The 15,937-nt window shown below is 40.3% G+C and overlaps 1 protein-coding gene across 1 annotated transcript; it reads left to right on the top strand.

Annotated features, from left to right (window-relative positions):
* The first annotated feature begins 5,266 nt into the window (after nt 1-5,266).
* Nucleotides 5,267-14,326, top strand: LOC103718038 (very-long-chain aldehyde decarbonylase GL1-1-like). The gene is made up of 11 exons (XM_008806680.4): nt 5,267-5,755; nt 5,863-6,083; nt 6,184-6,416; nt 6,577-6,796; nt 8,244-8,365; nt 9,807-10,063; nt 10,170-10,277; nt 13,020-13,226; nt 13,331-13,441; nt 13,543-13,716; nt 13,911-14,326. Exons 1-11 carry the CDS (start codon nt 5,705-5,707, stop codon nt 14,064-14,066), a joined length of 1,860 nt encoding a protein of 619 aa, XP_008804902.2. The 5' UTR covers nt 5,267-5,704; the 3' UTR covers nt 14,067-14,326.
* The last annotated feature ends 1,611 nt before the right edge of the window (nt 14,327-15,937 follow it).

Genomic DNA, 15,937 nt, shown 5'->3' with positions numbered 1-15,937 from the left:
TTTGGTACATAATAGGAGGGGAGGGGGAGGGGTAGAACCCCACCCACGTAGTTGCCTCTATTGGGCCCCCCGTTCCATCAGGGAATGTTCGATGCGGGTCGCAAGTTTTCGTGTGCCTTCTCCAATCCGTGGAAAACTTCACTGGGCCATCCACGTGTGAGTATTTCACCCCAGCGCCACCTCAGTAGAGCCATCCGGACGTGCGGCATCCAGTTTTCTGATTTAATCGACGCCTGCGTGTTTTGAATCTAGACAACTCAGGTGGAATCCAAGCCCTCTTGCTACCAGGCTACCACCTTGGTGGCTATTTAAGGTATTTTTGAAAGAAGGCAATCGGTGTCCGCATCAATCATTTCTTTTGCCATTTTGGTTTTCCCTCGATGCTTCCACCTTCTTGAGATGCAGTCATCCGTTGAGCAGGAAACTTGCATAAAATCTTTGTTATACCGTCATAATTTTTGGCACATCATCAATTTTGACCAGTCGGTCAAAGAAAGACCTGAGCTTTTCCCATCGTTATAAAAATTTTAAAAAATACCCGAACTTTTCAGTTAAGATATGGACTTGTTGACTCTATCATGAGTGCAGCCTGACTGCCTGAGCATCTAAAGGCATCACAAATATGTTACTGTCTCAAATTTTCATGACTTAAGTCGCCATAGTCCTTCTAAAAAATTGGTTTTGGAAAGATGCCTCCATATAGCTAGTTAGCAGGTTGAGATTTTATTCATCAATAAAAGTTGTTCCACCAACTAAGAATAACTAAGCACCATCATCCATATAAAATGAAGGGATAATATCCTGTGTCTTAAGATAAAATCACCGTAAAGCAGAGTTTAATTCGAAGGTGAAGGCAGGAGGAATATTTAATGTGCGTGCGCGCAGTGTGCGTGGGTGCGAGAGAGAGAGAGAGAGAGAGAGAGAGATTGAGAAATTTTGAGGACAAATCACCATCCAGATTGGAGAGCCGTGTGCCAATTGCTAATCTAAGCTTGTTAGGGCGATGGAGAGAGAGAGAGAGAGAGAGAGAAAGCCGTGTGACATTTTTTTTTTTTTCGCGGAGAAGGGGAAGAGAGGAAGGAAAGGACAAGCCCACTCTTGCGTGAGAGTGTTCGATGCGGGCAAAATGGCCGTGTATTGGGCACTCCGACCGGTTTTACTCATATCCTCTCTATCCGTGGGCCCGGCACGGCTACCTCTCCGGGCTCCGGTTCGAATCCCACGTGTGAGTACGTCACACCTGGCACCACCAAAGCTACTATAGGTCCAATAAGCATTTCTAGGCTCCATGTCCAAGCAGTGGCTGAAGCTACATTTTAATCGACGTTGCAGTGACTCAAACTTGGAATTATGAGGATAGAAAATACGCCAAGTACCACTAGGCTACCATGCTGGTGGCCAATTGCTAATCTAAGCTTGTTAGGACGAGGGAGGAAGGGAGGGAGAGAGAGAGCGCAACAGTTGTGAGCCTGCCTGTGAGCTGTTTATATTTTGACCACATCGATGCATGCAGTGTCATCTAATGCAGTAATGTTGGTGGGCAGTTACCTTACCAACCACCATTCCATTGCTTGGACTTTCTTCCTCTCCCCTTCAATTTGGAGATGAGTGTACGTGGATTCAAAATCCTCGAGATGCACTATTTGCATTGTAGAGTACTGTACAACGGTAATATCTTGGATATCATATATGGTATGTCTTATCCCTGACTATGGTACACTGTACGATACCATACGGTGCAAACTGCACATAGGATCCGTGCTCATGAGAAAGTGATCATCATATTTTCGAAAAATTTGGTGGTGACAACACCATAAGGATTCAAATGAAGTACCTCCACCATATGGGATAAATTTATTATTATCTATGGTTCTGCAGCCCCTCCTTTTCATTGCCAGCAACTTCAAATATAGTCAAGCATGACATTGTATGGCCGGCCATTAGTGGCCAGAATTTAAGGCAATAAGGCCAGGGCCGGGCTGGCATGAGGTTGGCAGTTGGGGAAGCACTTAAAAGCTAGAGGTCTCTGATGTCGACTCAGGACCAGCCCAATCTACCAGCTTCACGCATTCCCTTGGAAGCAGTTCCAAGCCCCATCTATTGGCCGTCAAATCATGGAAATTTATGGCCTTGAAGGTGTTTTCTCGATCAGCATTACTCCACTTGTAGTGCCAGCGATCAACCACCGAGATTTTTCTTTTCTCTTCTTTTCATTTGTTTTTTTTTCAATTGGCATGTGGATGTAGCATGCTTGCTGTGAGCTTGCCACAAGAGCTTGTAGGAATTTTAAAAGACCAGGATGAGTTTGGTATTAAACAGGCAACGTGTGCCCTCAGAATGAGGTAGGGCGGTGTTTCCTTCTTGGCTGGATTTAGTCCGCTTCTTACGTTCCGCTCACCAACTTTTACTTCTATGATACATTTCATTTTGAGACTTCATTTGTGGTTTCGGAACCCCGACCCACATTGAAAGTGACTTATTGTCCATCTGTGAGATGCTACGTACATACCTTTACCTTTAACAGAAAAATATACTTCAAAAAGGTAAACTTTAGTTCAAATGAGAGAGAATAAAATTATGACAACAACAAAAAAAAAAAAATAAATAAAGCCCTGTTTGGCTCTTTTTTTTTTGACAGAAATATGGAACACAATGCAAAAATACATATTTAGTTACTTATTTTATTTTCTTTTTTTAAAATTTTTATTATTTCTGAAAAATTAGAGTGAAAAAAATTTTACTTCCATTTTTTTTTCTAAAAATGGATTTTCATTCCTATCTCATCCCCTCCGCCAGACCTTCCAATCTTGGAACCATCCTTTCCTCTCTTGAAAGCCTTTACCACCCTCCTCTTCCTCCCCGTCGCCACCCCCCGCTCCTGTAACTTCCTCCACTGTCTTGTCACCATCCTCTTTAGTCCTGCCACTTCTTCCTCCTCAACTAGTGCATGGAGACCTAGGAGTGAGCAGATCGAGCATTGATAGAGATCATTGGGGTGCAATGCTGTGGAGCAGTGGTGGAGAACAAAGTTGGATGAAGCTGCCCTCAAATGCCCAATCCAATATATATTTGTCCATTTATTCTCAACATTTATCTTCTGCCGGCGTTCGTCCAGTTATTCATTCCTATTGTGCGCCCGTTCATTCGTTCTCTCAGGAGTAGTAGCATCCATCTGTTCCCGGCATTTGTTAGTCTCCTATTTGAGCAGCTCCCATCGCATTATCTCCGATTAACCATTCTCCCATTTCCCACTTTTTTGATATACGCTTGGTTTTATGCTTTCATCTTCTATATTGGGTTTACGGTTTTATTATTAAACAAAAAAAATTCAAAGCATGTTTTTTATTATTAAAAATATAAAAATAAAGTGGAAACAAGTTTTCTGTGTGCCCATTTTTTTTAAAAAAAGAAAAGAACAAACCGACAAACGCACTCAGCCTACGGGCGCATATATAAACAAGAATCATAGCCATTAATGCTTTCTCTTGGACACGACACGTATTTCCATTGTCCTATATTTTTTAAGAACCCAACAAAAGTCATTAATGCATTAGATTCGTGGCCACAAGTAAAATGAGAGGTATGCCAAGATGACCTCACTCCTTTGAGGAAACGTCCAAGGTGAAGTGGTAGCCCGATGAAAGCATGAACTTCTGTTCAACCAAGTGGTTTCGAATTTGAATTACATAAACATCGATTAAATTATGAAAACTGAATATTTTTTATTCGGATACAGAGTCTGAAAGGACGTATCACTCTTTTGGTAGTCTCAATGGTGCCAGATGTAACATACTCACACGTGGTATTCGTGCCGGAGCCCAAAGGAGTAATCGAGTCGGGCCTACGGATAGGAAGGATATGAGTAAAATCGGCCGAGGTACCCAACACGCTGTCATTTCTGTCCGCATCGAATATTCTCATGACAATGAGAGAGCCTAGTGGGGGCTGCTACATGGGGGTGGGCTCCCCCTTCCTCCCTCTTCCTCTTTTGCCTAAGACCAAAAAAAAAAAAAACGGTCCAAGATGACCTATTTACCACTATAAAAAAAGATGACCACAACTTCAACTAGTATTGTCACCATCTTACGACTCCAAGGAAAGAAGAAAAAGAATAAGGAAAACCTATATACATTTATGAACCGTTGGATACATTCCACTATCTTCCATATTAAATCAATGAGACACCTAATAGTGGCTACCAATATCATACCTCACATTCATTTGATTGAGTTTCACAAATAGATTATGGAGTTTGAAGATATTAATTTACCAAGCTAGTAAATCTCCAGATATTTGTACAAATAAAATTAGTTTCCAATTTAAAAATTAAAAATATTTATAATAGGACTGCTAAGTTTGATATATATTGTTGATCCATATTCTAATGATCAAAAAATTTATGGTCTACCCATTAATTAATACACCGTAGATAAAAACTTTTTTTCTCAGCATAAATTTATATATTCCAAGAAATCGATGTAAATGGCACCTGCGTCGCTTAGACGAAATATTGATGGTAGGTTTACTTCAATTATCAAATAAAAAAAAACAAAACCTCCAACCTGCTGGACCATGAAAAATTCTCAACCCCTCATCCTGTTTAACATCCATGCTGGATCTCTATCTTTTTTTTTTCTTTTGATGAAGAGGGAGGCAAAGCCAACCGGCTTTCATTAAAAAAATAAAGTTCATATGAACTATTAATAAAAAATTTGTAATAATAATAATAATAATTTTTTTTTTTACAAAAAATAGTAGTCTGTAAGTAAATATGTTGAACTATTCAACAAGCTGAACAATTTCATCAGTTTGAATACTCACCAAATTTAGCTGAATTCCTTTCATAACTCATTTAGGCATTCCTTATTATCCATTATCACTGATTATTTTGAGTATTAAAATGAAAAAAACAAAACAAAAGGCATGCCATTATCTTCCCATTTCATAATGAAAGTTCCCCTCTTATCTATAGCTGACGCGGAGGTCAACGATAATTAAAGAAACCACTGTAAAAGTTTTGAATCGTGATCTGATGTGTCTGTCCAGAGACAGGCTGGATTCAATTTATCTCCGGGCGGCTGACATGTCAGGGAGATTTTTGCTAGGAATCTTGGACTACAATAGCACTGCCCAACCAGAAAACTGCAACAGTGTTATAGGTTGAAGTAGGCAGTGATTAAAGAACAGGGAGGAGAGATACCCATAAATTAGAGAAGTTATTGACTGGATAAGATCCACCAGAGTCCAACTACAAACCAACGCACAGAGATGGACAGAAAGGAAACCGAGAAACCGAAGGAAAAAGAGAGCAACACAGATGTGTTCGACTGATTCGCCACCACAGCGGTAGATGTGGTGTAACTAAAAATATCACCATAAATTATGTTGAATTTTCGAACTGTGCCCTACTTAACACGAGAGAGAGAGAGCGAGGGAGATAGAGGTGGACCATGGGACATCTTAGAGGCTCACTTTCGTTACTTTCCTTGGCCCCTTAATTTCCACCCTCCTCTCTGACTCTTGAATAGAAGTATGGTCTTCAACCCCTTATATATTAGGTGCTCCATTCGTTTATTCATTCTGCTGGTCTTCGCTGAGATCCCTCCTCACTGCCTTAGATAAAACTGTAAATGGGGAGAGGTCTGTAACCACACCTGTCTCAAAGAGTCCACAATCCCACTCCTTGTGTCTTGTAAGAAGAGAAATGGTTGCTCTCTTGTCTTCCTGGCCTTGGGATAACTTGGGTGTCTACAAGGCATGGATTCTCATCCCAGTCGTCCCTTCTCTCCCGTTTCTAATTCCATGCTCAGCTCTCTTACTTCTTTACTTGTGGTTATCTTTATGGCTTAAATACTTTTGCAGTATCTACTATATGGGCCACTAGTAGCCAAGGTGATCTATTCAAGTGCTTGGGAGCAAGGCAAAGCAGATCAATGGTGCCTCCATATACTAATCCTCTGCTCCCTCAGAGGATTCATCCACCAGCTTTGGAGCTCCTTTCACAACATGCTCTTCCTCACCCGAAGGCGCCGAGTTCTCAGCGATGGAGTCGACTTCAAGCAGATTGACAAGGAGTGGGACTGGTATTCTCCAGTGGATCACCATCCTCAACATGAGGAGTAACAAAATGTAACACAAAGTTCCAGTCCTGCACACTGATGACAAGCGCTCCTTTTCTTTCAGGGACAACTTCCTAATCCTTCAATCCTTCATCGGAGCGTTGGTTTATTATAGCTTTCTACCAATCAGAAATCTGCCTCTATGGGATCCGAGGGGAGCCATCGTTGCTCTACTCCTCCATGTTGGGGTCTCAGAGCCCCTGTTTTACTGGGTGCACAGAGCATTCCACACAGGCTACCTCTTCTCTCACTACCACTCCTTCCACCACTCCATTCCGGTGCCCCAGTCCTTCACAGGTACAGATACATAGCAAAGAGGCCATACTTTTTTTTCCCCCCCTCTTTCCGACTCTCTCTCTCTCTCTCTCTCTCGCACGCACACACGCATCCAAATTGGATTAAATGGTGCTGAGCTGTTTGGTTTTGTCCGGTCTGATGGCTTTCCCATGTGGTGCAGCTGGATTTGCCACGCCTTTGGAGCACCTCTTCTTGTGCGCGGTGATGGGCGTCCCCATCCTTGGAGCCTGCTTGCTGGGAACTGGCTCCGCTGGCTTGGTCTATGGCTATGTCCTGCTCTTCGACTTTTTAAGGTGCATGGGGCACTGCAATGTCGAGGTGCTCCCCCATGGGCTCTTTGATGCCCTCCCCCTCCTCAGATACCTCATCTACACCCCAACGTAAGTGATCATCGTCCGTCCGTTCACCTCTATATTCTTCCATGCATGGTCTTGCTTGGTTGGATATACTTGGATATGGTTACCCTTCTCTAGATTTCTTCAGTTCTATGCGCACATTGATGTTCCATGGGTCCTGCTTTTGTTGGGGGCCTTCCATGATTGGGAGATAAATAGAGGTCAGGCAATCTCTCCAATGGCAATGGCAGTCCCACCACTTTCACTGAGGTTGGCATCGAGCTGCCTTGTGGGGTTGGGCTCCTATGCCTCCTTTTTCTTGTAAGGTCCCTCTCCTTTTCTGCCCACGGAGCCACAATAGTTGCCACACTTTTAGGTTAATTATTGATTTAATATTAGTGACCAGTCATCATAAAAGAGATTTAATATTAGTGACGAGGTTAGGAGGTAAAAAAGAATATCCCTCTTGCATGGCTTTCAAGCCATCAAGTCAAGAGTAGTTGGCTTATAAATTATAATCTTCTGTTAGGTTATAGGCGTCGCTGCTTTTACTTCAACACATGGACAAGCCTTAACGGGCAGTTCTGGGGCATGGACAATACCCCTTGACTTTTGACCTACATGAGGGCAGAAAAGTGAAACTGCAGAAACCTTAGCTGGTCAATCCTTCTTGGAGGTATTTATAGATTTTTGATCGTTAATTATTATAGTTAAGGTTTCAAATGGATTGGGTTGACCCATCATTTGACTTGACCCAACCCGCTTAGATCCAGTCTGGATTTCAAATTTGGACCTATTTCATATTTCAGGTCGGATCTGAGTTTTTTGAATTGTGATCCAACCCAATCAGATGCTAAGTTATGTGGTTTTTATGTTAGCATGTAGTTGAACTGACTTCAATTATGAAATTGTTTAGCAAGAAAAGTAGGTTAAAAAACTTGAAACTATAAATTATGGAATATTTGATTATCTTTGTTGTTGGATTCCTTAATCTCGTTTCTTGTTTTACTCCATGATTTATAAAACACTAATCATAGAATAGGTTTACTTTAATTGATGGTTTAACCCACATATAGGTCTTGGGATGTAGAAACCTATAAACTATATTTGTAAACTTCATATGTGCATAATATGATGGAAATGAAAACATAGTGCTTAGAAGCACTAGGAAATGTGTGCCAAAATTTGTAGAACCTGGCATCTATCAACAATTAATTGGCTTGAAACAAATGGTGTCATCATCTCACCAATCCAAGCTTCTTGATCTGATTTTATTCACATGACAAAGGGCGTGTTATGGCAAACTAGAAGGCCGAGTGATATCTTTGGATAAAAATTTTGACTTTAGATTGTATATTAATATTGTGACCGATTTGACATTCTATCCATACTCTGTTTCAGGCCTCGTTTGGCAGAGCTTATGTTCTCATTGTTGATTTCGAATGAATCTTTTACTGCTTCTCAAGGGAGTATTAATAGTGTGTTAGTGCAGGTACCATAGCCTTCACCACAGGGAGAAGAACTCCAATTTTTGCCTTTTTATGCCTCTCTTTGATGCCTTGGGAGGGACGACTAATAGCAAATCATGGGAGTTGCACAAGGAGATAAACGAAGGTACGTTCTAGTTGCTATTGATGTTTTTTGAGAAATTAGCTGCTGTTAATGTTGCTATTAACACACACAAAAAAAAAAAGCCATTAACAGAAAACTTTAAATCTTTGAAATAAACAATTATCATTTTTATTGAAACCTTTTTTAGCCTTCACCATCCAAATAAGACAGATATTATAACATCCAAATTGGCAGTTCTTCCTACTCTCTGCAAATGTTCTTTTGCATAGCCCCTTAAATTGTTAAATGACAACTAAAACTGTGGAAATATGTCATCCAAATCTTTGTCCATTTTTCTCAAACAGCGCCAACAATTGGTAATAAGGTACATGCTTCAAGTGTTCAGTGCATTGCCTCCTTAAATTGTTATACTAAAGTTACTGAAATATCTCATATCCGGATTTGATTATTTGGCACTTGAAACTAGTCATCTAAGTGAAACATAGATGCCTGTGTGTACAATAGACGCCTGATAAATTACTTGGTGACCGATGTCATAACTTCATCGTTACAATGAAGTCCTGCTGGCCGATGGTTCAGTGCGTGGTGAACCCCATGGTAGGATGGAAAAGATTTCCATCAAAAAAAAAAAAGAAGAGAGAAGAAGATAGGAGACAAAAAGAGAACTCATTTATCTGAAAGCACAAAGCCTAGACATGGTAAGTCAAATAAGAGTCTTTGTACAGTATTAAATGCACCCCATCTTTCTGGACGGTTGAGAGATGGAGACCATTAAATTGATATCTCGAATTCGTCCTTGTAAGATATTTTCTACGGGTCATGAATTAAGGCACCTTGATGGTGCTTATATAAAATTAGTCATGGTATAGAGTTCATGCATGCAGTTGGGAGTTGGGACAGCGAATGCATTCATTAAGCTTCATGGAGTTGTGCAAGGCAAACATGGAGCCACATGGCATTTAGATGACCATGTATTTGGAGATTAAATTGCAACCTAATCTTTATTAGTCGCTTAAATCATGAAGCCCATTTATGCCACAATAGTAGTGCTCGTTGGAACCTTCATACTTTTTGGAACCATCATTAATTAGAGATAGCACAATTTACTCCATCCCATCCAAAGAAAGTATAGGTAATGGTGAAACATGTTCCAAACTTGTACAAATCCTTCTTACAAAATAAAAAAAATTAAATTATATATTTAGAAAAATATTTTTGTATAGTTTTATTTGATCCAATCCATTCAATCTGCTTCAGCTAACTCTACCAATGGCACCTCACCTTGAGAGTCGAGCCACTTTATCTTGCCCTGAGATTAGGGCGAGGCAAGTATGGATAATGCCCTATCTAACCCATTGCCATCCCATGTAACTCCAGCTTTGCATAGCATCAGATGAACCCTTGATAGGATTGTAAATACAAACAATAAAGAAAGATACGCTGGGTCCATAAATCCAGTCTAATATAATATGTCATGATGCAGGTAAGAATGATGAAGTTCCTGACTTTGTCTTCCTCGTCCATGTGGTGGATGTGTCCTCCTCCATCCACGTGCCATTTATTTTTCGCACCTTTGGGTCGATGCCGTACTCGTTCAAGCCCTTCTTGTTGGTGATATGGCCTGCTGCATTCATAACGATGCTCGTAATGTGGGCTTGGTCCAAAACCTTCTTGATCTCATTCTACAAGCTCCGGGGTCGGCTGCACCAAATATGGGCGGTCCCACGGTATGGGTTCCAGGTTTGCTCTAAAATCCGAGTTCTCCCAGCGTAGTTAATTACCAATTCACTAACAAAATTGGAGTGTTGAGGCTAAATTGGGGTTGTATTGGTATGTTCTTTTGCAGTACTTCCTACCCTTTGGTAGAGATGGCATCAATGACCAGATTGAGCTGGCCATTCTAAGGGCTGACAAAATGGGTGTTAAAGTTCTCAGCCTTGCAGCACTGAATAAGGTAAGCTTCCTTTTTTTCTTATATGTGTTTCGTTAATTTTTCCAAGAGAAAGCGTTGGTGCCTCTGGATGAGGTTAACTCTAGGTGAAGACATTTGGGTGAGAGCCAAAGTGATAGACGCTAAGGTTTTAAATTCTGTGGGACGAGGTTGAGCCAATTTTCTTATAAAACACGATTTTTCATCAATCCTATTTTGTTCCAATACTAAGAATAGGGGATGTCTCGATATGTGCTGATCAGAATATTGGGACAACGGCATAATGGTCCTGTCCTAATATTCGGTATGGTATCTAGTTCTGATGTCTCACAGAACATTAAGTTGTGACTTGAATCCTTGGCAGGCACCACATGGGGTTTAGGTGCACACATTAAAATTTTCTTTGAAATCATTGCCCGGGACCGGTCTGGCGCGAAGGGGAGTTGACAACCCTTGCATGTTTTTGGTCTAAAATGTGGACCAGATTTGACCAACTTGATGACTAGGTTTATGCGGGGCTATAGCGGAAGATGTATATTGAAGACATTTGGGTGAGAGCCAAGTGGTAGACACCAAGATTTTAAATTCTGTGGGACGAGGCTGAGCCAGTTTTCCTATAAAACAAAATTGTCCGTCATCCTATCTTGTTCCAATACTAAGAATAGGGAATGTCTCATCTGATCAGAATGTTGGGACAACAATGGAATGGTCCTGTTCTGATACTTGGGATGGTATATGGTCCTTATGTCCTATGGAACATTCAATTGTGACTTGAATCCTTGGTTGGCACCACATCAGGTTTTGGTTAATGCATTTAAATTTTTTGCCCAAACTCAAAGCTTTTCTCTTCTTTTCCTTTTCTTAGAATATATGCTACTGATTTTGGACTCATTGCCCGGGACTGGTCTGGCGCGAAGGGGGGTTGACCCTTGCATGCTTTGGGTCTAAAATGTGAACTAGATGTGACCAACTTGACGGCTAGGTTTATGTGGGGCTATAGCCGAAGATATATATTGAAAACCTAGTCAATAAGGTGCAGGTTGGTCGCAATTTTATCAAGGATAGCAGGGTTTATGTCATTTATTATGTAGTTGGGATATAGGATGTTTGTATTATTAATCATTAGTTGGAATGGACTTCCAAATTCCTCCTCATCACGTAAAGGATTTGTGAATAGTAATCGAAAGTGCTTTATGGTATCTCAAACCTTTTAGAGTCGTAGACTTTTAGGGGGAAATTTTTTTTTTGCAGAGCCCACCTAGCATTTCATCATGAACGAAATGAGAACAAAAAGAAAATTGCTGAATTTTCAATCCCTAAAATCTCACTATTTTCTTTTGCCTTTGTCTACCATCTTGATCATATAAAAGCTGCAATTTATTTTCGAACTAGATACATTTTTCTTGATGTAAGGGGAGATAAGGGTATGAAAAAACCTATCCCAATCGCCCAAATTTTATTAAAAGAATGAAAGAAAATGTATAGTAAAATTTACAAAATTAGGTGAGAAGATCGTATCTTTGTAGGTGACCCGGAAAGCAACAAAAAAAAGAAACGGAGTACACTAAACAGAAGACACAAGGCAAGAACATGAACCTAAGAGTATCTTAAGAAAAACAGCAAAAGAACAGCTGCGTCCAAAAAATGGGATAGAGAGTCACACCAGGGGCTTCGTAATTGGATTCCCACAGTGTAGACTACTAGGAGACAAGGCAAGCATCACCACTATTCCGAACTGAGGAAGAAGTCTTTAGATTTCTCCAAGACCTTGGCACAACCTTGTAGCTCCTTGCTGCTGCAAAGGATCGGCTAGCTGTTGAAAGACTGAATGCTTTTATAGCAATTGAAGATGGTGAGGTGCTTGATTGGAGGAAGATTCTTTTGTTTGTTTTAGTCCAAAGAGACCATGCCAAGGTCCCAATAAGCATTAGAATAGCAGATTATGTATCTTTATGAAAATAAGTTAGCCTCCAAGAAAAGAAGCAAACGGGAATGCGGACTAGGTGGCTTCGTATATGACCAGTTACTTCGAGGGCATCCTGTGGGTTGGGGAAGGGAAGTTGCCTAGAGCGCTCCAAGACTTACTGTTTTATAATCTTATTGAATTTATCCATGTTAGAACGGTATGAATCATCCGCTCTTGAAAAAAAAAGAGAAAAAAGCATAGACGAGATGAGTGCAGCCATGCACGCTACCAATCATTACGGTGCATTCCTGTGGGCCAATCACCGAGATAAGTGCATAATGAATGGAACATACAGTAATGCACCTTGGTGATTGGTGGTGTGCACATCCACATGGCGGCGCATGCAGTGCCGAAAATAATTTCTCCCTAAGCCAGGAGTAAAGAGTAGCCTAGATAGATGCATAATAGGGGTAGATGGTAAATAAATGCTTCTCAGATTCTGATGAGACTTCACAACCACCCAAGGGTCCATCAAGCTTTTTGGAGGGAAACTCTCTGGTGTTTAATTTCTTCCTCAGACCAAGCTAAAGAAAACATTTAATTTCGATAGGGACTCTAATTTTCCAAAGAGATGAAGCCATGCCCCACTCGGAAATAAACTAGATTTGCAACCAAGAAAAACATGTTGCAAACTCTGATACAAATTAGGTAATGAATTCATTACCCAACCAAACTTACCAAACAAAGAGCTTGCTTGAAGTCTGAAGAATTCTAGCCATCGACAAATGCTTCTTAATGTACCTGACAGTCTACATGAACCATGAGAACTGATCATTAACAATGGAGCAACTCTTTTTCAGAATGAAGCTCTCAATGGTGGTGGAACACTATTCGTAAGCAATCACCGAGATCTCAAAGTGCGAGTCGTCCATGGTAACACCTTAACAGCTGCTGTCATCCTCAACGAGATTCCTAAGGATGCAAAAGAGATCTTTTTAACTGGTGCCACATCCAAGCTAGGAAGGGCAATTGCACTATACCTATGTCGGAAAAAGATCCGGGTCTTGGTAAGCTATTCAAGTATCTAGAGCTGAATTGCTTCCAAATTAAGTCATTGTTAGTGAAGGCCATGTATTCATTCTTAAGCATCAAACTTTGATGACCCTGGCAGATGTTAACACTATCAGCGGAAAGATTTCAGAAAATTCAGAAGGAAGCCCCGCCAGAGTGCCAACACTATCTTGTTCAAGTCACAAAATACCAAGCAGCACAGAATTGTAAGGTATACTTAGTTAACTGGATATTTGTATGGATCATGTTAATCTTGAATGGCTAATTCCATGACCAGACTATATGATTCATTGCCTTGGGTTCTGACTTCAGACATGGATCGTTGGCAAGTGGCTATCACCAAGGGAGCAGCGGTGGGCACCACCAGGCACGCACTTCCACCAGTTTGTGGTTCCTCCTATTATTGGCTTCAGGAGGGACTGCACCTATGGAAAGCTGGCTGCCATGAGGCTTCCCCAGGATGTACAAGGACTGGGAATGTGTGAGGTATAGCAGTTTCTTTCATCATAATTCACATGCAGCTTCTCTTCCTTCAGTTCATTCATATGGTTGGAAGATCTTCCTAGATTTAAAATGAGTCTTTTGATTGAATTATCGACACATGATGGTACTAATTAATGGTGCTTGGTGTGATTGAGAGAACTGATTGTGCTTGTCTACTCTGGGGATTAATGGAACAGTACACGATGGATCGAGGCATGGTTCATGCCTGCCATGCCGGAGGCGTGGTGCATTTCTTGGAAGGATGGACGCATCATGAGGTCGGTGCGATCGATGTGGACCGGATTGATGTCGTGTGGAGAGCTGCTCTGAAGCATGGGCTCGCACCTGCTTGATATAGAATCATTCACCAAATCCCCTGCCTACATTTATCTCCCCTTTGTTTCTTTTATTCTCTCCTGATGCAGCAAATTCATAGCAATTTGTTTATACATAATAATTATATGGATGGTGATTTGTGTTTAGGAAATCTTATCTTATTGGGGCTCTCACCAAGTGTGGTTTATTTATGCATGGAGAGGGCTTATATTTGTAGAGAGAGTGTTTTTGATGTAATAGAGGCTAAGAAGCAAATCCCATTAGCCACTAAACTTTATTGAAGCAAGAAGTAATATGTATCCACAGAAGAATATACAGTGCTTAGGGCTATACGGAGTTAATGATAAGTGAGAGCATAAGTTAAAACAGAGCTGAACAGGAGATAGTTGAGGAGACAAACATAAAACTGCATCAGAGTTGCACTTTAGCAGAATAGCTTTTACATACCCTAATCAAAAGCAAAAGCTTTTCCAACACTCAAAGGATCTCCCAACTTGTTTCCTTTTGAATTTTAGTATGTTTTTCTATCATGTGGGAGCTGAACAAGGATGGTGCCTTGTGGCATTGCCCTCTCAGCCCAGAGAAAGAGATGGAAAGGTGGTCAGGAGACAAGGGGACGTGGATGTTGGAGCTCATCATCGCATCAAATGCAAGAGAATCTCCCATTGGTTCCTTAGTTCAAGAAATTTCAAAGTGGATAGGTTTAGCTTAGGGTGTCAGCTTGGTCATGAGGATGCATGATATGCATCTCGTAACGTGCAAACCTTTAAACACCCACATTCAAGGGCCGCAATCTCCTTACCTGAAAAAAAAAACAAAGAAAAAAAGTGGCCTAAGATGCGCCATGCAAGTAATACCATCTTTGATATTGCTGAATGTCCTGGAGTTTTAGAATGCAGGGCTAGTTTGGTTCGCGGGAAGCATTTTTCCTTATAGAAATATGATTTTTGGAAAGTAGATTCTAGGAAAGAGTATACCTGAGAAAGTATTTTTGGCATTTTTAGTTAATCATGAGAAAGTGATAGATTTTCAGAGTGCTTATGTTTAGTTGACCATCCACTTTTTGAAAAAAATTATGTATAATTCCTCTTATACTTTTAATAAAAATTTGGTCTTTACTGCTTTGGATCAAATAAGGATTCTTGAAGGGCCTTTTTGAAAAAAAAATAAAAATATTTCGATTCTCGGATCACGGAATACAACTTTTCTGTCTTCCTTCTTTGAAAACTCTAACTAAATAAGAGACATCTCTTTACTTTTCCGTTAACTACATTTTTTTCCCTTTTTTTCCTGCGAACCAAACGAGCCCGCAGTGATATTGAAGAATTATGCATACTTTAAACTCCCTACATGCAATGGCACAAGTCACATATTATATATAGAGTCCAAAATCAAAGTGATGTAATAGATTTGGTCATGTAACTGCTAGAAAGAGTGCTTACGTTTCAGGGTATCGGATTGCATATTTACTAGTGAAATTAATTTTCATGACTATAGTTGTATATGAGTTAAGATAATAATTCAAAAGACATCATCAAAATTTTATTGCTTCCAATAGCTCTTATATGTTTTCTAATATTTTCATGTCTTTTCTTAATCATACTATATAAAAATAGATTGTTTGTAGCCTAATGATAAAATAAAGGTATGTGGGAAATTTTTATTAACAAAAATGCTTCATATCCTTCCGGAATCTCTCTGAAATGGTTGCAACTTTTTTTCCCCCCTCTAATGAACCTCAAGGATAAACTTGGTAATTTGGCTTCAAATTAACAAGTTAAACACCATGCATCACGCCAAAACCAGAGTGGCATCCTTTCTAGAAGGTTCTTTGGAAAATGTAATGACATTCTTTTAATAATTGTACAACTACATCATGCAATCAATT

This window comes from Phoenix dactylifera, unplaced genomic scaffold, assembly GCF_009389715.1.
Source record: "Phoenix dactylifera cultivar Barhee BC4 unplaced genomic scaffold, palm_55x_up_171113_PBpolish2nd_filt_p 000270F, whole genome shotgun sequence".
Classification (NCBI taxonomy): domain Eukaryota; kingdom Viridiplantae; phylum Streptophyta; class Magnoliopsida; order Arecales; family Arecaceae; genus Phoenix; species Phoenix dactylifera.
The sequence above is the reverse complement of the archived record's forward strand: the minus strand, read 5'-3'. Positions and strand labels throughout refer to the sequence as shown.

Excerpts from the sequence above, each read along its gene's own strand:
- LOC103718038 (XM_008806680.4), top strand. The coding sequence starts at position 5,705 with ATGGTTGCTCTCTTGTCTTCCTGGCCTTGGGATAACTTGGGTGTCTAC. Across the intron at positions 6,797-8,243 it reads TACCTCATCTACACCCCAAC|GTACCATAGCCTTCACCACA; the intron begins GTAAGTGATCAT and ends GTGTTAGTGCAG. Across the intron at positions 13,717-13,910 it reads AAGGACTGGGAATGTGTGAG|TACACGATGGATCGAGGCAT; the intron begins GTATAGCAGTTT and ends TTAATGGAACAG.